General features: G+C 34.8%; 1 protein-coding gene and 1 pseudogene across 1 annotated transcript; one reads left to right on the top strand and one right to left on the bottom strand.

Annotated features, from left to right (window-relative positions):
- Window positions 1–19: 19 nt before the first annotated feature.
- LOC110826311 (Leucine-rich repeat (LRR) family protein) lies at window positions 20–2,165 on the bottom strand. Its single transcript, XM_022056929.2, has one exon. It carries the CDS (start codon window positions 2,029–2,031, stop codon window positions 241–243), a length of 1,791 nt encoding a protein of 596 aa, XP_021912621.1. The 5' UTR covers window positions 2,032–2,165; the 3' UTR covers window positions 20–240.
- A 9,217-nt stretch (window positions 2,166–11,382) lies between these two features.
- LOC148253310 (uncharacterized) overlaps window positions 11,383–23,362 on the top strand; it is a 44,027-nt pseudogene continuing 32,047 nt past the window's right edge.

Here is a 23,362-nt window from a genome sequence, read left to right as displayed (position 1 = left end):
ACATGATTTGATATCCATGTGACTATGAAGCTTGCCTTTTGCATTCTACATTTCCTACTTGATTTCAATGGTAAATTAAACATGTATTCCTACACTGTATTTGAAACAATGTCTTATCCATGATTACATTTTATTAATGAATAAATGGACTAATAACTACTATAGGGCAGAAGCAATACCATCTTCTCCAATATGAAAATGCCCATATGACATGAGCATGTTACTGGTTGAGTCAGCATATCACTGGCCCATCTCTTGTTTCTTTACCCTACAAGGTGGCAAAGGTTTGCCACATAAGCAAAGATTATGAGCATATGCAACTGCAGGGAAGATGTTAAATGGTCTTCCCTGTGGGATCTCTCCACACAATAGGTTTGCTCTGAAGCTTGCATGTCTTAGAGCTTCAATCCCCAATAGGCTATTTGGGATTTTTCCTGTGAGATTATTTATGGACAGGTCAAGCCATTTAAGCTTTGCCAATAGCCCTAACCTTGTAGGAATGGTGCCTGTTAGATGGTTCCTGGAGACAATTAACCTCTCAAGTCCAACAAGGTTTGATATAGAACTGGGGATTTGACCTGCAACCTTGTTGCTTCCTATGTTCAACACTTTCAAACTCAAGCCTTCAGAGAATTCTGGGATTTTATCTGAAATTTGATTCTTTGATACGTCAAAGACCTCCAAAAAGCTGCTTGTTCTGTTGTTTAAGATGCTTGAGAGGGACCCAACAAGTTGATTTGAGTGTAGATCAATGGAAGAAATACCTTCAGGCAACTTGAGTTCTGAAAGATCAAATCTTAGTTGATTATTCGAGAGGTTGAGCTTCTGCAAACTAGACATGTTTGTGAAGAAAGTAGAAATGCCACCTGTTAGCAAGTTATCAGAGAGGTCTATGGAAGTCAAAGAATCTGGTCTTGTAAACTTTGGGAGAGGTCCTCTGAGTTTACAACCAGCTAGATTGACTTCTGAAAGGGGCTTGTCTTTGATCCATTTGGGAACTATCCCTAAACTCAAATTGTTGTAAGACAGGTCAATTGACAACAAAGAAGGGATTCCCCGGCCTAAGATGACTGGTAAAGGATCTGAGAAACCATTTCTCGACAAATTAAGAGACCAGAGCTTCTGCAACCTTGAAATAGATGAAGGAATATAACCCATAAACCAGTTATGACTCAGTGAGAGACTGGTAAGGGATTTGAGATCACCAATCTGATCTGGGATTGTTCCAGTGAGCTTGTTATGGCTCAGTGACAAGTCCAGAAGATTGGGCAAACTGAACAAGGAGGAGGGTAAATGTCCTGAGAATTGGTTATCGGAAAGATCGAGAAAGGTGAGGTTTTTAAAGTTGCCCACAAATCCTGGAATCAACCCAGATAAGAAATTAAAGCTAAGATCAAGAGACTGGAGAGCAAGGAGATTTTTCAAAGTTGGTGGGATAGGACCTGTCAGGGAATTTCTTGCTAAATTTATCTGAAGAAGATTTTTCGTACTTCCTAAACTTGGTGGAATTTCGCCCTTCAAATGGTTACCACCCAGTGAGAGAGTTCGGAGTAAGGACAGGTGACCTAAACCTGAAGGGATGGTTCCTTGAAGGGAATTCTCTTCAAGAACAAGCTGAGTTAGGTGAATGAGATTAGAGAAACTCTCCGGAATTGGACCTGTAATATGCTTCATTCCACTTATCACCATTACCTCCAAATAACGCAGATTGGCCAAAGAAGGAGACAAAGTACCCTTCATGTAAAACTCACCGTCTCTTTCCGGTCTCTGCAACACCAGTTCTGTAACTCTCCCTGTAACTGGATTACACTGCACTCCCTCCCAGTCTCCTCCACAGCAATCCCTGCCTACCCATGAAGAAAGAATATCCGTGGTGTCTTTGAAGATTTTAGCCTTGAAATCAACAAGAGCAGCCCTATCTTCCTCTGAGCATATCTTTATCTCTGAGCTTGACTCAGATGCTGTCACTGACAACACATCAACAACAGCATATACCAGTAGAAGCTTAAACACACATCTGAGAATCTGCATTTTCAGAAGACGATTGTTTGATGAGACTGGTGAAAAATATATAGATTTTGTAAGACTCAAGTTGGGATCTGAGAAGAAGAAGAAGAAGAACAAGTTTCAAAAGGGAAAAGAAAAGAATATTGTATCATGGGAAATGCTTCGTTGCAGACATTAAGTTTTTGTTGTTTATTCTTCTCCTGTTTCTTCACGTAGACAGGAAGATATAATGATGAAAAAGGAATTAGAGAGGAAAGAAAGATTCAAAGAGAGTGAAGAAAATTATAATATGGTTGGATATGTGCGCTGCTCTGGAAAATTGGGTCTCCCTTATTTATAAGTATAAAATAATGAATGAAATTTTTTTGTAATATAATTTGGTTTAAAGAACTTCACATGGAGAATTGTGACCGTTGGATGAATCACGAGGATCCTAATTGGGTAATTGCAATTTTGAACGTTGGAGCGCAACTGGTTCAAATTCTATTCAAACATAATTGATTATTAATTATATTATTCTCACACATTAAATAAACGATATTAACTAATAATGGAAGCTAAAATTGGAAGATATTTTTGATATTGCATTTATTAAAAATTAATTCTATGTATTTTCTTTTTCGACGAACCATTTCTATGTAATCTATTATGGATATACTCAATCTAATATGTATATATATATATATATATGTCCAGAAAAGGCTAAATATTATGATTTTTGTCTGAAATTTGAATGGTGACAAAAAATAATTATAAAAAACTACAAAAATGATATGATTAGAATTAGCAAAAAGGGAATGGTATAGATCTATTTGGAGTTCTTGTTCCAACCATCACCATAAGCTTCACTTCATAGAAATTTAGTCTTTATTTATTTTTTAATATTTGAATATATAAATGTCGCTTTTATCATTTTGTTTTCATAATTAAAAATGGTTTAATTTATCTTTAAATGCTCATAAATAATTCAACTGAGACTTGCCAGACCACCACGTTTAAGTTATATATATATATATATATATATATATATATATGGGGTAATAATTAAAAAATAAATGAGAAATATCACCAATAAAGTTTGATTAATTAATCACTTAAGAGTTTTCTCAAAAAAACGAAAAAAAAAAGAGCACTTAAAGAGAAAGTGCTAAGACCTGTTCAGAAAATTATTGGATTAAAGAATTTCAGAATTCAAAATTTTTATTTCAAACAATGAAGATAATATTTTTAATTAATTAATATTTATTATTATTACTTAAAAATAAATTAATAAACCCTATTTTTCTAAAATAGATGTTGTGAGAAATTAATGTGTTAACTCCCCAAAAATAAAAAATTTAAAAATAAAGAAAGAACATTAATCAAAATTCATTTTCCTATATATATGGTTTAGAAAGGATAATAATAGAGGTGAAATTTTTAAGCAACTATATATATATATATATATGTGTGTGTGTATATATATCTACATTTTCTGTTTCAATTTTGATTAGAAGTAGAAATGAAAACATGGGTAAATATTTCTTTTTAAATATTTTTAGAAAATCTGGTAGCATGAAGGTTAATAAGTCAAGAGTTAGTTGAAATTTGAGAAGATGTTTGTCAAATAAATCATACTTGGATGTTGACTTCAACGTTGACTTTGGGGATTTTTTTTAAAAGATTAAATAATAAATAATATAATATATAACGACAAGTGTCTGATTTATATTTTAGATATGTTTAGAAGATGATAATATTTAATATATTTAGAATACATTTTTCTCATTCTACCTAAATTGATTTTTTTCTACTGTGATTTTTATTCTTTTATAATTAGATTAAATATAAATTATAAATAAATTTATAAAATCAATTACGTAGTCTTACTAATATACTAATAAATTAATTTATGATAATACTATATAATTTAAATGTATAATATGATAAATAATTATTCAAATGTAATATTAAGCATCTTTACCTCTCTTTTTTTTTTTTTTTTAATCCAAACACAATTTATTTAGCACTTGAAATTTATAGAAGATAATGTAAGTAAATAAGCTCTTAGATTAACCATGTCAAATCAAATTCTAAAAATTAGAATGAATTTAAGACGTGTTAATTAGATAATTTCATAATAAGGCATAATGCAATTGACTCATTTAATCAAGCAACTCATCAAGCTATCAAATGATAAAACCAAACCACAAGATTAACTCATTAAGCAAAATATAGCTTATCAACTCAAAATCTGATTAATTAAATATATTAACTTAGGTTAAATTAATTTATATTAGGTATAGAGATATGCAAAACATTGACATCCATCGGTTAACTAACTTTATGCAATTATTATAACTTTTTTGTTCCAAAATGACAAAATTAATTATTATGTCAATTTTAACTTACTTGGTACATATAAAATCTACATATCAGTATAATTAGTAAACATTAGGTTATATTTATAAAAAGTTAATTAATTACAAAATTTATCTTTCAGTTTAATGATCGAAATAATATTATTTTATGTCAATATTAGATTATATATACTTTTATAATAGTTCAATTCGTAAACAATTTGCACGCACTACTTTCGTTGTCACTAGTCATAGATTTAAAATCATTCACTAAAATAAAGATCACAAAATCTCTTTTAATGGTTAAGATAAAAGTTACTATTTTTTAGTATCAATGATAGAATAAACATATTATACTTTCGACGACTTCGGTAAAACTAACTTCATATATCTTCAACAATTTTAATATAACCAACTCCCTAGCTTAAAATTTCACAGAGCTCATAAGAATGCATTTTAATAAGCTAAGTATAACAATTCTTTTAGACTTATCTATATTAAAGCCTAGTCTTAAAATTCCTCTTTAAAAAGAGAGAGTCTCAAAAGTTAAGGATTAAGAAAATAAAAATGGATGTTTAATGTATAAATTTAAGTACACAATTACATAATGGTCTTTCCACTCTTGCTTGATGGAGTTGGTTGTTCATCACTTATTTTTTCTCCAACTTCATGTCTTTATTTATGCTAGGTTGGTGACTTTTTGAAAAGGGTAAATATACTTATATTTGGCATATTGTTCAATTAGTCTACCTTTCTTCCTACTATAATTAGCTTTTTTTCAACATTTTTAGTCACATCTTTGATTGATTTATTCTTTTCCTCTATAATGGAAATTATTTCCTTTATTGCAACCACTAGAGATAAAGTCAACAAAAGTGTGTCCAAATGCCTTCGAACAATCTTGAGCCTTGGTTAATTACTTTAGTTATAAATCAGTATCTTTCATTTGATCATCTGTATCTGCTAATTAAGAGCCTATAATTTCTTAGGAACTTTTCATGAAATGAACAAACTCCTTTATAAAGGAGTGACCTAAAAAATAAATATTATGTACAAGAAAAGAAAAAAAAAGTAAGATTTCCTACGAAAACTTGTTTAGTGACCCTCAATGAATCTTCTCTGCCATAAAGAGCTTTATTATTGTACTTTAGGCAAAAATTAGAAACAATGCTTTTATCATTATGATTAGTCATGACGGGTAAAATCAAACTAATAGGAGGATAAAAAGAAGACATAGGTACTATTGATCAACCAATATGCAAGAAGTTAATATCCGTTTAGGGTCATGAACCTGAAGCAAGAATGTAACTCCCCTGAAAGTTCTAAAAAAAATAAATTATGAATTTAGTACGGAAGCGAAATAAATACTTAAGGTTTACATTCCTTATAATAAATTTAAAGTCCCAAATAGTGCTATGAAAATTACCTTTTTGAAGGAAATACAAAAAGATTAAGGAAATAAATAGAAAATAAATAAAATTGGTATCCTATTCACAACTCTCTTATGGATCAGACTCTAGATGCTGATCCTCTTGATCTGAAATGGTTATATAAAAAATGAGCTATACTACCCCAGTAAGAATATCACACTACTCACCGACATAGAACTGAAGGTTGGTAGAAAATTAAAATAACTAAATGGAGCACTTAATTAAATAAATACATTTATTAATAGTAAAATCATTTACCGTCCATTTACCGCAGTGAGATTTAAAAAAAACAACCTACAGAGACAGTAACAAAGCACTTATCATGATTTCATATGCAATCGGTAACATCTACACATTATAAATCCATATTCAATAAATCAAACAACAACTGTCCTTTTCCATCAACTTGCTAGTATCCATGGAAGTTTATAGGGATGTCCCCACTACGCGTGAACCTTTTTCTTTAACATTTGTAATTAAAGGCCGTCCGTATACCCCGTCCGGTATGAGCGCCAAACTACTAAACCTCAATACCCCGTCTGAGATGAAGGTGAAACGGGCCGTCTTGATACCCTATCCAGTATGAGCACCAAATTATCAAGTCTCGATACCCCGTCCGGTATGAGACAACATTCACGGTAGGGTTTCCTATTATACCCAGTTCGTCCACCATCTCCCAGGATATCCAGTAAGGCTGTCATTTTATCCATTCACTTAATCACACAATTTGTTATTTTTTTTAGTCTCCATTTTTAAATTCAATCGTAATAACATAAACAAACAAACATGCATCAGGAAATGCAATCATATCTCGATTTTTCAATTTAACAGTAGTCATATAAGGCAGTAATACATGCATTCAAATCATAAAATCGATAAATCAGATATTATTATGCATTCAAACTATAAAATAAAATGACAGAAATCAACAGAGAATAATTTTTGGTTGTGACTCTATTAGTAATCCGTAATTAATTATAGATATTTTTTAGAGGGTACAAAACACCTTATTATTGTTAATTTGATTTCAATTCCATAACAGAGGATAGGGTGAGAGATTCTTATTTAATTTGATGTCCAAGAAACTAAACTGTTGACTGCGCTTACAGGTGGTCCCCGGGTTCCCTAAATTTTTTTTCAAAAATTAAAACACGCTATAAGTACCTAAAAATGTCCCAAAAAATCTAAAATTAGTCTCAAGACCGAATTTTGGCCAATTCTAAAATTTCGGCATGGCAGAGCCGATGGGCGACGGTGGTTCACCTCGCGTCGGCTGTTTTCGATCATTTTCGACCGAATTTGGCCGATTTGCATTATTCCTTGTGAGAAAACACGTTAAGGGGCCTCGGTTGGTCGAAAACAACATAAAAAATTGAAACTCATCGGTTACGGGGCTCTCCGGTGCGGCGGCTCCTCCGGCTCATGTTGAGGTTGGGTGTTTTGCTCTGGTTAACCTGTAGAGAAGGAAACTGTGATCACAATGGTAGAAAAATTACACTGAACAGGAATCGAGAAAGGCCTCATCGGAGGCATTTTGTGAAATTTCTTGCAGCGGCGCCGCCGAGTTTTGCCCGCGATTTCTGACGAATCAGTTGGTCATTTTGCTCCCATTTGGCCATGGGGGTGTTTAAAATTGAATTCCAAGCAAAAAAGAAATTTTTTACCTCTTTTGATGATTGGAAAGGGCTCCGGCGCGGCGGCAGGTGGCGGCGGCCTCCTTCCCGACGGCTGGATCTTCTTTTCCGGCGAGGGGTGTCTGGTGGCTAAGGTTAGGGTTTGGTGTGAAGGGTGTTATTTATACTCCTCCTCTCTTGATCGGGGTCATCTATCGCGTTTGATCTGCATTGTCCGATCGTGATTAAATATGGAGTGATTCTGGACCGTCCGTGCACGCGGGGGCGAATCTGGGCCGTTCGACCGCGTGTACCGCTTTAGCGTCCCTTGTCACGCAGCGCATCCTATTTTGTCGGGGCTATTGACCGGGCATCTCACGTGGCATAACTTCTCTAAATTATATTTTGACCCCCCAGTTTTCGAGTTTTCTTTCAAAAATACTCACAGAACCCAAATTTTCACCCATTTTTTCTAAAATTATTTTCAATTTCATCCCCCATAAGTCCTTCATTTTTAAACTAAATTAAAATAAAAAATTATAAAAATTGTATTTATAAATTAATTTTAAATTACATTAAAATTAAATTTGAGTGTTACAACTCTCCTCCCTTAAAAGAAATTTGGTCTCTCAAATTTGTCTCTCCCTCTCAATTAAACAGTTAGGGATATTGGGCTCTAAAGTCTAATTCTAGCTCCCATATGGCTTCTCTCGGTTTGTGATTCTATCACATGACCTTAACAAAAGAAATTTCTCGATTACGAAGTAATATGCTCTTTCGGTCCATAATACCGATCGGTACTTCTTCGTAGGACAGATCTTCCTAGAGTGAAGAGCCTCGTAGACCAAGATGTGAGAGGGGTCCAGGTTGTACTTGCGTAGCATGAACACACGAAACACATTATGGACCCTGAAAATTTCTGGAGGCAGGGCCAATCTGTAGGCAGGGCCAATCTGTAGGCAGTGACACCAATTCTGTCTAAGATATCGAATGACCCAATAAACCAGGGGCTTAGTTTCTCCCTCTTACCAAACCTACTGATTCTCTTGAAAGGAGTGACCTTAAGGAACACTCGATCGCCTTTCTCAAATTTCAAATCCCTCATCTGGGTGTCTGCATAACTCTTTTGCCTGCTCTGAGCCGTCTGAATGTTTTTCATGATCTTAACTATTTTGGTTATAGTCTCATCTACAAGGTCTGGACTGAATAGTTTTCTATCACCACTTCTTCTCAATAGATCGGCGATCTGCATAGGCGGCCATACATTGTCTCATACGGAGCTATGCCAATACTTGCTTGGTAGCTATTATTGTAGGCGAACTCTATCAGGGGTAGATGGTCATCCCAATGGCCCCAAAGTTAAGAACACATACTCGGAGCATATCCTCAAGTGTGCGGATCGTCCTTTCTAACTGTTCATCGATCTGAGGGTAGAATGCAGTACTAAGAGACAGTTTCGTTCTCATGGCTTGCTGGAAGCTAGACCAGAGCCGAGAAGTGAACCTGGGGTTTCTGTCGGACACTACTGTCACTGGCACTCCATGTAATCTTACTATTTCTCAGATGTGCATTCTTGCCAACTTGTCCAAGGGATTGGTCATCATGATCACCAAGAAGTGAGAAGACTTGATAAGCTAGTCAATAATTACCCAGATGACAGCATGTCTTGAGCATGCCTTAGGCAATCATATCACAAAATCTATGGTGATATGTTCCCGCTTCCACTTCGGAATTGGTAATGGCTGAAGTAGCCCACTTGGGCGTTGATGCTCTGCCTTGACCTACTGACATACCAAATACTTAGAAATAAAGTCAGATATATCTCTTTTTATACTGTTCCACCAAAATCAAGATCGCATACTTTTATACATCTTAGTACTTTCGGGATGCATAATAAACTTCGAGCTATGGGCCTTTGTCATGATGTCTATTTTCAACTCACTGTCACCTGGAACACACACTCTGTCTTGAAATCTGAGTAACCCATCGGCAGAGACTCGAAATTCTGAGTTAACTCCCTATTCTGCATCTTTCTTGAGGGCTGCTAGGGTGGAATCGACAGACTGAGCTTCCTTTATTCTCTGCATTAACTCCGGCTAAACAGTCAGGTGGCCCAAACATGTGACTCTCTTCAGGTCCTGAAACCGTACCTGTTGTGCGGCCCCTATCTGCTTACATTCTTAAACCATCAAATGAGCTAATGTACCTACACTTTTCCTATTGAGTGCATCGGCTACCACATCGCCCATATCCAGGTGATACATGATGTCACAATCATAGTCTTTGAGGAGTTCTATCCACATTCTCTGACACATGTTGAGATTCTTTTGAGTGAATATGTCTTTTAAGCTCTTATGATTGGTATAGATTTGAAAGGTCTCCCCATACAAATAATGGCGTCAAGTCTTCAAAGCGTGGATAATTGCGGCAAGTTCTAAGTTATGGGTGTGGTAGTTTTTCTCATAATTCTTCAACTGCCTAGACCCATAGGCTATGACCTTCCCATGCTGCATCAAAACACAACCTAACCCTAGGTAAGAGGCATCACTATAAACTGTATATTCACCCCATCCGCTTGGCAAGGCCAACATAGGTGCAGTAGTTAACTGTCTCTTTAATTCTGAAAAGCTTCTCTCACAGTCCTCGTTCTACTCAAACTTGATATTCTTCTTTGTGAGTCGAGTCAGAAAAGCAGCTAGACTAGAAAACCCTTTCAGAAACCTGCAGTAATAACCTGCTATCCCTAGAAAGCTACGGATCTCCTTAGTCGAGGTCAATTTTTTCCATTCGAGCACTGCTTCAACTTTTTTGGGGTTTACTGATACTCCACCCTTTAATATGATGTGTCCTAGGAAGGTAGTCTGCTCAAGTCATAACCCACACTTACTCAACTTTGCATACAACTTCTCCTTGAGAACTTGCAAAACCTGAGTCAGATGGTGAGTGTGTTCCTCTCTACTCTTTGAATAGACCAAGATATCATCGATGAACACAATGACATACTGATCCAAGAATTGTCTGAAAACCCTGTTCATCAAGTCTATGAAGATGGCTGGAGCATTGGTTAGTCCAAATGACATGACCAGGAACTCATAATGTTCGTACCTGCTTCGAAAGGCTATTTTAGGAATGTCTTCTGCCCTGATTTTTACTTGATGGTGACCTGAATGCAGGTCTATCTTGAAGAAGACCTAAGTACCCTACAATTGATCAAAGGGGTCATCGATCCTAGGGAGGGGATACTTGTTCTTGATCGTGACCCTATTCAGACCTCTGTAATCAATACATAACATTAACTTCCCATCTGTCTTTCTTGAAAATGTGACTCCGGCACCCCAAGGGGACACACTATGTCGGATGAATCCACTATCCTTTAATTCAATGATCTATTTTTTCAGTTCCTCTATCTCAATATGGCTTATGCAGTAAGGAGAAACCGAAATAGGTTGGGTGCCTGACTGAAGGTCTATGGTGAATTCGATTTTTCTGTCCACTAGTAATCCAAGTAGTTCATTCGAAAATTCATTTGGAAAGTGTCAGACTACTGGAATCTCTTGAATACAAATTTCTTTCTTGGGTTTGCTTAGTTAGAGAAAACAGGTGGGTTAAAGTACTTGATAATAAGAAAATTTGCTATGAGGAAACAAATGTTAAATGATTTTATTAATTTGTAAATGACTCCTCATTAGGAGGATTGAGTACGACCTTCTTGCTAAAATAATCTACAGTGGTGTGATATGCCACTAGCCAGTTCATTCTTAAAATTACATCAAAGTCCCCCGTGTCAATTTCTATTAGGTCTACACTCAATTTTTTATATGTTATATCTATGACACAAGCCCTGTATACAACCTCCCCAAGTAGTGTCCTACTCTCAGGAGTAGACACAAATAATACAGAATCAAGTTTTTCAGGTAATACATCTAATTTTGATGCAAAAACATGTGAAACAAATGAATACGATGCACCAGTATCAATCAAGACATGAGTAAGATGGTTATAGATAGTGTACATACCATGTACCACGTTCGGATTGGCTTTTGCATCTTACTAAGTGAGATTGTAAGCCCTATCCTGGATAGGAGGTCTAGCCTGGTTCTGGTTCTTCGGGCACTTCCTTACTTAATGTTGGGCGCTACCACATATGTGACATGTGTTATTGAGGCGATAACAGGGTCGGTCCCTATGATCTTTGCCATAATGCTGACAGATCTTGACGCGTCTTGCTGCTGGAACTTGAGGGGGAGCCTAAGTCATCGGCTTGGGTCTCTTGTTCTATTGAATAGGTGTAGTAGGTGCTAGTCTGCGGTGTGGGACTGAGGACCTGAGGTTCCCTGCTGCTTGAGGGAAGGTGTGAAGGCTCATCTTCGCTAATTGTGCCTTAGCCAGAATAGCTGAATAAGTACTGAGCTCGAGCAGAAACAACTGCTATCTGATCTTAGAACGAAGACCCCACTCGAACCTTATAGCCTTCCTGCCTTTATCCATCATGCTCTCAGGAGAATATTGACCCAACTCTAGGAACTTGCGAGCATATTCTGATACAATCACATCCCCCTGGACCAAGTGTGCAAATTCCATCTCCTCCAAATATCGGAGATGCTCTAGGAGGTATTCTGCATGAAAGGCCGTCAAGAACTATTCCCCAAGTGAATGAAAAGGGCAGGGTGGTCTGTTCGAGTTGCCACCAGCGGTCTGCTTCTCTCACTAACATGTAGGTAGCAAAGATGACCTTCTGTTTGGGAATCACCCCGAGGGTCTTGAAGACCTTCTCTATCTCAGCTAACCAGAACTCGGCCTCTTCAAAGGAGGATCCCATGCAAAAGTAGATGGATTTAGTCTTTTATATCTTTCTATATAGCCTAGGTCCATCATGAGAGGAATTGAGTCCTGTGGATAAGGGACTGGGCTGTGCTGAGGATGGACTGGATGGCCCTGCAGTGGTACTTGATGATACGGTGGAGGCACCGGATTGTACTGTGGTGGTGTCAGGTGATGCTGTGGCTCGGGCACTGGATCATATTGTAGTGGTTCTGGGTGGTACTATGGAGGAGCAGTGTCATATCGGGGTGGCTTGGGATCCTCCCGCCGTAGGAGTGGCTCAACCTGTGGCAGCGGGGGAGAGTCAGGTAGCTCCTTTCTTTTCTTCTGGGCCTACTAGGTAGCAATGAGTCTTTCTACCATCTCAAATAACCGGTTAACATCCTCTCTAAGCGAACCCTCCTGGGATGCTCGGTTTAGTGGGGGTCTTCCTCTCCTAATCTATATGTACATGTATTTCACAAGGAATGGATGAGTGACAATTCTTTGTTTTTGGTGTTTCCTAAGGGTTTTGTGTAAGGAATGAATCCGATGAATGCGGTTTTGATACCAACTGTAAAGACTCCGGAAATTCTAAAGGAAATAAATTATGAATTTAGTGTGGAAACGAAATAAATAGTTAAGATTTACATTCCTTAAACATAAATTAAAGTCCCAAATAGTGCTACGGAAATTATCATTTTGAAGGAAATACAAAAAAATTTAGGAAATAAACGGAAACTAAATAGAACTGGTATCGTACTCGCAACCCTCTTGTGGATCGGACTCTGGATCCTGGTCCTCTTGATCTGAAATGGTTATATAAGAAATGAGTTACACTAACCCAGTAAGAATATCACGCTACTCACCAATATAGAAATGAAGGTTGGTAGAAAATCAAAACAACTAATGGAGCATTTAATTAAACAAATGCATTTATTAATAATAAAACAATTTACCGTCCACTTATCGCAGTGAGATTTATAAAAATAACCTACAGAGACAATAACATAGCAATTATCATGATTTCATATGCAATCGGTAACATGCACACATTATAAATCCATATTCAATAAATCAAACAATAATTGTCCCTTTCCATCAGCCTACTGGTATCCATAGGGGTTCATAGGGATGTCCTCACTACGCGTGAACCCTTTCCTTTAACATTCGTAATTAAATGGCGGTCCCCATACCTCGTCCGGTATGAGCGCCAAACTATTAAACCTCAATATCCCATTCTGTATGAGGGTGAAACGGGCCGTTTCCATACTCCGTCTGGTATGAGCACCAAATTACCAAGTCTTGATACCCAGTCCGGTATGAGACAACGTTCACGGTAGGGTTCTCTATTATACCCAGTCCGTTCACTATCTCCCAAGATATCCAGTAAGACTGTCGTTTCATCCATTCACTTAATCATACAATTTTTTATTTTTCTTTAGTCTCCATTTTTCAATTCAATCATAATCACATAAACAAACAAACATGCATCAAGGAATGCAATCATATCTCGGTTTTTCAATTTAACAGTTGTCACGTAAGGCAATAATACATGCATTCAAACCATAAAATCGATAAATTAGATATTATTATATATTCAAACTGTAAAATAAATCGACAGAAATCAACAAAGAATAATTTCTGATTCTGCGTCTATTAGTAACCATAATTAATTATAAATATTTTCTAAAGGGTAAAAATACTGTATTATTGTTAATTTAACTTCAATTCTATAACAGAGCATAGGGTGAGAGATTCTTACTCAATTTGATACCCGAAAAACTAAACTGTTGACTGCGCTTACTGGCGGTCCCCAAGTTCCCTAAATTTTTCTTCGGAAATTAAAACACGCTATAAGTACCTACAAATATCCTAAAAAAATCCAAAATTAGTCTCATGACAGAATTTTGGCTAATTTTGGAATTTCAGCCGCCGTGCTCCAGCGACAGGTGACGACGGTCTGCCTCAGGTCGATTATTTTCGGCCGTATTTGACTGATTTTGTATCAATCCTTGCGAGAAAACACGTTAAAGGGCCTCAGTTGGCAAAAAAGATACAAAAAATCAAAACTCACTGGCGGTGGAGCTCTCTGGTGCGGCGGCTCCTCTGGCTCACGTTGCGGTTGAGTGTTTTGTTCCGGTCAACTTGTAGTAAAGGAAACGATGATCACAATGGTGGAAAAATTACGCCGAACGGGAATCGAGAAGGGCCTCATCAGAGGCATTTTTTGAAATTCTCTGAGGCGGCGCCACAGGGCTTTGCCCGTGGTTTTCGGCCAATTGGCCAGTCCTTTTGCTCTGATTTGGCCATGAGGGTTTTTAAAATTGAATTCCAAGCAAATGGAGAAATGTTTACCTCTTTTGACGGTCAAAAAGGACTTCGGCACGGCGGCGGGTGGTGGTGGCCTCCTTCCCGGTGGCTAGATCTTCTTCTCCGGCGAGGGGGGTCTGGCGGCTAGGGTTAGGGTTTGGTGTGAAGGAAGTTATTTATACTCGTCCCCTTTTGATCTAGGCCATCCATTACGTTTGATTTGGACAGTCCGACCGTAATTAAATATGGAGTGAATCTAGGTCATTCATTGCGATCCAATCTAGCCCGTCCGATCGCGTCTAAATAAGGAATGGATTTGGGTCGTTCGTGCGCGCAGAGGCGAATCTAGACCGTTAGATCGCGGGCACGCGGATTGCCCACGTGGCACTGTGTCAGCGTCCGTTGCCACGCGACGTGTCCTAGTTCGTCGGGGCTACTGACCGGCCATTCCACATGGCACAACTTCTCTAAATGATATTTTGATCCACAGTTTTCGATTTTTCTTTCAAAAATACCTCAAGAATCTAAATTTTCACTATTTTTTCCCCAAAATTGTTTTCAATTTCATCTCGTATCAAATTTTCTTCATTTTTACACTAAATTAAAATAAAAAATTATAAAAATTATATTTATAAATTAATTTTAAATTACATTAAAATTAAATTTGGGTGTTACAAAGAATGTTTTCTATGATTTTATACATTAAAGCTTAGAAGAAGTTGTATGTGATTTTAATGTCTTTATAAATGAGTTCCCTACATTCCGAAGGTAAAGACTACCTAAGCTGAACTTATTTAGCAGGACCAAAAAGAACTAGCTAGATGGTTAATAAAATTAGAGAGAAGCTTGACTTAGTGATCATAATTTTTTTAGTTTTTAACTATTTACCTTGAGTACATGTTGTAAAATAAGCAATTCTTATTGGGGCAAGATGAGCTTTAGGAGAAATGTCCTATCTCACCATGAATTTGAGATGATCTTTAACTTCTTTATAGTATTATTGCTAGAACAACTCTTATATTCGTCCAATTGGTAACATGTTCACAATTTATTTTATTGCATCTTATAGGTGTATCATAAAATATGTCCATCTTTCTTCTCTAAAGAGAGATATATAAGAATGATCTTACCTAAAGATTGAAGCTATTATCTGACATATCATGCGTAATACACCAATAAATGTTAAGATAATGATAAAAGAGATGATACAAAAACTGAAAAAAATTTACTTATATTAGGGTCTGTTAAGACCAACTTTACTCAAGTCATCCTTATGTTAAAACAATCATAGTAGTTGCTTTTCTCACACAAGATAGGCACCATGATATCTTTAATATCCTCATCCAGAGGTAGATCGTCTGATCAATTGTACCCTCACTTGTCAAAATATTGGGACGAGTTTTATATTAAAAATGTAAAAACCCTCATTTACAAGATTTATAATTGCATTTAGTGGAAAAAAACAGGAAGTCCCTACCATGGTGAGTTTTAAGGAATTTTGAACTTTTGGATTTCTCAAAGTTCAAATGAACCAAAAAAAAAAAGTTTATGAGAGAGATAATTTTATGATAAAAAAAACGAAGACCTCATTCATACAACTAAAAACATAAGGGGTCAATCTTTAAGGAGTAATATTGAGAGGCTTGAGTATAGATAAAAACCCTATAATGAGGAAGGATTCTAAGCCATATCTAAAGGAATCCTTCTAACAATTTATATGCTCAAAAGTGAATTAACGTGCCATTAACTTCTTACTCTAGCACAAAGGGAATATTATAAGTACTCTTAAAATGGTTATTTCTTGTGTGGACTAGGGATGGAACTCTTAATGGTCTAAGCCTTTAAGTGCTCAGTATCAAAAAATGAGGATATCATTTGCACTCGTAAAGTATTTTTTTTCTTTGAAAAACTATTTACAATTGGGTAGACAAACAAATTTTTTCCTCTTTTGATGGGTGGACATATTATTTTCTCTTATGGGAATAAATAAAACTCATTCTGCCTATCTTCCCTCTTGACATGGGTAAATACAGTATGTCAAGTAAAATTAAAAATTAATACTACTATAAATAAAAATATGAAAATAATTATTGACTTTTCTTTGAGAGCTTTATCTCTTGAGAGAAGTAATATCACGGACCACACCCCATCTTATAGGGTAATGACCGGAACATACTCCTTTAAATCATATAGACTCTAGTTAAATAAAATAACTTAACTTTATTAATAATAAAAGAGTTGTAGAAGTGTTATATCCTTTAAATATAAAATATAAACATATGTACAAGGTTCTAAATTTCCTTACTTACATTACTAAACCAAAGTATAAAACAGTAACCTTAATATTAGAGTCTACACTTCAAAAATTTCCTTTATATCACTGCTCACTCTGCAGTAGTATCTTTAATATATGGAGGGTGATAGGGGGGAGTGAGATAAAATATCTCAATAAGCAGTATTATGAAATCACAGCATAGTACATGCAATATGTAATTTCTTTACACATAACAAAATATATATCATATAATCTTTTCAAAACAGATACGAATCAGAAGACGAAAACACAAATAAGAAAATAGATTCATGTTGTATACTTCTTCACTATTATGGAGGATCAATCAGTTACCATACATTATACGTAGACGCATATACTTATCACTGGTTCCCCATGTACCCGAACACGGAACGACATACGTGAGTACCTTGAAACACTACTACCCCCTGAATACGGAATGGTTAGGGCATGCAGATCAGACTATTTTTCCATACACCTAAACACAGAATGGTTATGTATGGGTACACACTTATTACTTCGCTAATACACCCAAACACGGAACAGTTATGTATGGTTAGATTGAAGCCTAACATAATGTAGGTACCGTCGGAATAATTTATTTCCATAATGAGTGATGCACATATATCAAAACTACATTTTAAAAATACAAAACATAATAACATTTATATCGAAGTAAAACTTAAACAAATACTTACTTAGCAAATACAGAAGATACGTAAAATATCTCAAAACTACGTAGGCTATGCATCCATAATATCAACTTACATTAGGTTCTTAGCAGCTGTAGTCTTAAATCCAGCAGAGTTCTGACTTTATTTATGACTTTTTTCTCTAAAAAATTCGACAGAGTTTCAGGATAATTTTTAGCCACTTTCTTAACTCAAAAATATCCAACATAATACTCAAAAACTAATCTAAAAAATCAAAGGGAAGCTGAACTTCAAAACTTAAAAAAAAAAAACTTACCCCTTTTGATCGTAAGCCTTATTCCTCTTCTCTTATTCTTTCTCGCTCTCACAAATTTAACAAAATTTCTCCAAGATTTTTATCTAAAACCTCTAAATACTCTACAAATTACACACTTCGTACTTCCTCTTCTTCCTTCACCTTTATGTTTTTCACTATTTTTCTCTCGTCTGGAATATCTCTTCCTCCCTTCTCCTATCCCCTCTTTATAGGAGCGGGGAGCCATGGGAGAAAGATTGCCACCATTCCGTCTTATTATTTCATCTAAAAGTTGTCACTTTTCATCATGTCACTTCACTTAAAATGTTATCATTCTTCACATGTTGTTTTATCTAAAAGACCTTTTTACATGTTACTTCATATAAAATATTACCACTTTTCACATCATTTTTATCTAAAAAGCCTTTTCACATATCACTTCATCTAAAAGGTTACCACTATTTACATGTCACTTCATCTAAAAGTTGTCATTTTTTGTTATATCATTTTATCTAATAATTACTTTTTTTCATTATACCACTTCATTTAAAATATTCCCACATTTTCTCATGCCTCTTCATGATTATTTTAGCTCCTTCATCATCATTTTTTATTTTTTCATTTGACTATAAACTATATCCTTAATCTTATTATATATTTTCAAACACATGCAAAATTAAATTAAATATATCAAATATAAGAAATTAACTCGGAAGTATTTTCAAACTATCACAAGTAAAACATAAATTGTACCCTAAATTGAGTAGTGTGGGAATTATAAGTAATAGGGAGATATTTATAGGAAAAATTGGAATGCTAAAAGGACAAGGGAATTCTTCCAAATCAATAATAACTTACCTTTTACTCAAGAACCTTTTATTGTTTTTTCTTTGTTCATAGCTCATCTCTTTTTCTAGGGAAAAAGAAATGTCGGTAATACCAATTTTTTACTAACATACCCATTGACTATTTAAAAGAAAGATGAGACATTAAGTAGACCCAAATAATTTAAAACATCAAATGCCATGTGGCAATAGGTGGTAACACTTTGGAGGATGCACCACCTTTTCCCATTGAGAATTACCAAGTCGTTCCTTTTTCTCTTTTAATAGGTGCCAGTTAACCTATTATGAATGAGGATCATTATTTTGTTATACAAAACTAATAAACACCTTTAGTTATAAACCTAAAGGACTTAAGATGCTTAATAACTAAATAGAGATATAAAAAGATAGTTTTAAAATTTGGTAGTTGCACTACTTTTTCTTTCATCAAAAATACCTTCAGTGATTTAGGTGCCAGAGTGAATCTTAAGTATAAATAAAAGATTACCGATTTATTCATCTTAGCAAAAACACTTGGAATCTTCTTGGTCACTTAGTTAGCCTTGTAATAAATTTTAATTGAGAAGTAATTATTTGAATTTACATATATAACTATTAATAATAATAGAATAAAAATAATTATATTAGTAATATCTAAAGTTAATATAAAATTATCCAAAAATATGTATATAAGTAAGATCATGGTCATTATTCCTTTAAAGTACTCTAGAAGTAGATCAAGACATTAATGCTTATCATTTTTTTAAGATACTCTAGAAGTAAACCTAGATGTTGATGATTGATTATATTAAAGCTCCTAGCTCATAATAGTCATTTCAACTATAATGCTTATATGTAAGATAAATAACACAGTCTATTAGCTCTACTCTTGAAATTTTTTAATTCTTAAGTTTCTTTTTTAGTATCTCAACGTTCTTCTCTTCTGTTTGACTTTATTTACAATTAGATTTTTGAATATTTCAAAAGAGTTTGTAGGCTATCTCTTCTTGAGTTTATGTGAGAATTATCTTTTCAAGATATCTTTACTTTTTTTTTTGCTTTATAGGTCATTACCCTTATCGCTTCAAATGATGCAATCTTATATTATTTTAACATATTTTAAAAAATAATTATTTCAGTAAGCAGTTTTGTGATCCTAAATCTCATTCAAAACTTTAAAATTTCTGTTAGCTTGAAAATAATGTCACAACTTTTTTTTTTAAATCTTTAGGAGTTGTGGTTAAAGAATAAAAATATCAAAGATTTGTACTATCTTATTTCTTCAAATCTAGGTTAATTATCTAATAACTCTTGTTCTTTTAATATTTATATCAAAGTTATCTTATAAACTCCTCAGAAATGGAACTAACTCGAGTTGTTGGGTGGCGGTGGTAAATTGTTATGATGGGACTATGAGTTAAAAGAAAAGAGAGAAGTAAAAAACATGAATCTACATATGAGCAACCATTACCCTAGTTTCTTATGTAAAGTTATAAAACCATTACTAAAATATTTTATGTAAATTTATTTAAGATGATATTTGTTAAATCTATGGACACATTGTTGCGAAATGACTTTTATAAAATGATGTAATTTATTTACATTATTGAATTTGTATTTATCAAATAAATTAATATAAATATTTTGTTTTAATTATAAATATTAGTTTTTTAGATAATATTTGTATGTATAAGGTGTTTATAAGGTGAAAGAAATTATAACTAGAAAAAACTAGAAAATCATAACATAAGAATCTAAAATAACACAAAGGACCTATCAGAATTGTCATTAAAAATTTTAGAGTTTGAATTAAAATATATTATTTCAAATACTTATAGGAATATTGATGAAATGTGAATAGCCAAAACACATGATTAGAAGCCCAAGTCAGACAGTCTAAAGAGGAACGCAAAAGCTCATGCCAAGCAAGTTAAACTGGAAAACCCATACGAATATCTTTCTGGAGAGGAAAAAACCTATTTAAGTAATTGTTTAATAAGGAATGTATATATTCGTGTATGTATTTTTAGGAAAAGATATTGTGTGAATATGTTGTGGGTACACCAGAATATTTATGAAAATCCTAGGTATAAATACATAGCTTGTATAATTGAGAAGCATCGAGAAAAAATAAATTTTCATTTTTTGAAAATCCTAACATATCATTTCTTTTGTCGTTTAGCTCTATGTTACATTCTTTATTGGATTTTTTTTGTTTGTTTTATGTGTTTCTCTTGTAGATCCATCAAAGTCCACAAGAGAATCTCCACCATAAATAAATTTTAGACATGGTATCAAAGCATATGGATGAAGAAATCTCGACTCAAATTGGAGGCTCAACTTATTGTCAAGAAGTTTCTCTTATAAAATAGTAATATTCTGGATCCTGTAAACCTTAATAGTTATATTATAGGCAGTAGTGGTAGCTTGAGTGTATTACTTATAACACAACCTTTAGATACAACGAATTATTACTTTAGGGCTAGATTTATATGGAGAGCTTTAAGAATAAAAAATAAAGTAGGGTTTATAGACGACATTTTGAAGATGCCGATAGATCCCAATAATTCACTTATGGATCATTGGCTACAATATAACGATAACGTGATTTCTTTGATACCAAACACACTATCACTTGACATTAAGTCTGGAACACTTAATACTGAAACTACTTACCAACTCTGAATTGAGTTGGAACAAAGGCATTCATAACAAAATGCCCTAAGGGTATATGAGGTAAAACAAACTATTACTAACCTCACGCAAAATCAAGACTTGGTGAGCATATATTTTTACAAACTAAAAGCACTCTTTGATGAGGTAATGAATTATGACTCCATCCTAAGCTGTACATATAGAGAACTAAAAACCCTAGTTGATTACCATTAACAAGATTAGATGGTGAAGTTCTTTATGAGACTAAATGAATCATATAAGACATTTAAATCTCAAGTTCCATTTATAAAGCCTTTCCCTACTTTAAATGAATTTTAGTCCATAGTTCAGTATGAAAGAAAGCGAAGAGATATTTTCTTACACTATGTAATAGAAAAGACCCTAGCTTTTAGTATTAGGAATACAAATACACTTATAAAAGAATTTGGTTCCCATAAGAAAAAATATTACTATACCTACAACAACGCCACAGGACACTTATTAAAGAGATGTCATAAAGTTAATCCAAATAAACAAGTTTACTTGCATTGTAGTATGACAAGGCACACTATGGACAATTGCTAAAAGTTATACAAATATCCTAAGGGTAATAAGAATCATGGAAAAGAAAAACCATCCAGTGCTAACCAAGTCTCCTTAAAGAGCTCAAGTGAATAAGAAAATAGCTAGAAATTGACTACAATTACTTAATAGCAATACACACAACTCATAGTAATACCACAATCGAGGAGAAAGTAGCTCTCCTCATCACAAGCACCAAAAATAAATCCAACAAGATTTTATGGTATGTACACTTAAGCATTTCAGTTATTGAGTAGTCTTTAACCCTTTTTTTGTTTGTCTCGTTGCCTTTCTGCTCATTTTATAAAGGCAGACTGTAACGACCCCAGAAAATATTAAAATGAAATGAGTATTTAAATATATCGAATGCGGAAGCGAGATCAAAATTTCAGTTAACATCCCTTACACGAAAAAAAACCAAACAAACGTACTTAAAATATAAAAGGTTAAACTAACTAAGAAAGAAAACTCGAAAATAAACTATGCGTATGACTACAGAGTCTCTAGGCATCCCCTTCGTCGTCCTCCTGCGGAACGGGCTCGGGAACCATGTCTTCCTGATCTGAAATGGTTAATTAAGGAGTGAGCTACACTAGCCCAGTAAGAACATCACGATATCTCACCGTCACGGAGATAAAGGTGGGTAGAAAACCACAAAAAGACCAATGGAGCATAATTTACAATAAACTCGTTTATTAACAACAAAACCTTTTATCAATAATAAAACTTTTACCATCCACTTACCTTGGTGGAATTTATGAAAACAATATGAGAAAAACAATAACATTATCATAATCATTGAATAATCTAAGCTGTAAAACATAACACTTATCACGCCTCTTGTAATTCAACCATTGTACAACATATCTTTTTTTCTCATTTACCAGCCTACTAGTATCCGTGGGGGTCCATAGGGGTTCCGCTACCCGTTAACCTTTAACATTCATAATCAGTTTCCAGGGCCGTCCCCATACCCCGTCCGGTATGGGCGCCAAAACCATGAACCTCAATACCCCGTCCGGTATGAGGGTGAAACGGGCCGTCCCCATACCCCGTCCGGTATGGGCGCCAAAACCATAAACCTCAATACACCGTCCGGTATGAGGGTGAAACGGGCCGTCCCCATACCCCGTCCGGTATGGGCGCCAAAACCATAAGATCTCCATACCCCGTCCGGCATGTGAGACCACAATCCCGGTAGGGTTCCCTACGGACCCGGTCCGTCCACCATCTCCCAGGATATCTAGTCAGGCTGACCCCCATAATACAATTATCAGTCTACACAATCTTTCATTTTTCCTTTTCCTCAATCAGCATCATCAATTCACATTTAAACAAGCAAATCGTAATTCATACCAAACAGACAACATACAGTATCAGTTTTTCAGTCATTCAACCCATAATTAATAAAAACGTAGTACATGCACACAAATCTGTAAAATGAACACATCAAACCTCATTTTGCATTTAAAGCTGTAAACAGGCCAAATAACAGTAAATCATCAATCACACTAGACTCGGGCTCCATTAGCAACCTTAAGCAATTTCACACATGCGT

This window comes from Carica papaya, chromosome 6 (assembly GCF_054855325.1).
Source record: "Carica papaya isolate Zhongbai chromosome 6, ASM5485532v1, whole genome shotgun sequence".
NCBI classification, from domain to species: domain Eukaryota; kingdom Viridiplantae; phylum Streptophyta; class Magnoliopsida; order Brassicales; family Caricaceae; genus Carica; species Carica papaya.
The sequence above is the reverse complement of the archived record's forward strand: the minus strand, read 5'-3'. Positions and strand labels throughout refer to the sequence as shown.

Coding starts and splice junctions, on each gene's coding strand:
- LOC110826311 (XM_022056929.2), bottom strand. CDS start 2,031: ATGCAGATTCTCAGATGTGTGTTTAAGCTTCTACTGGTATATGCTGTT.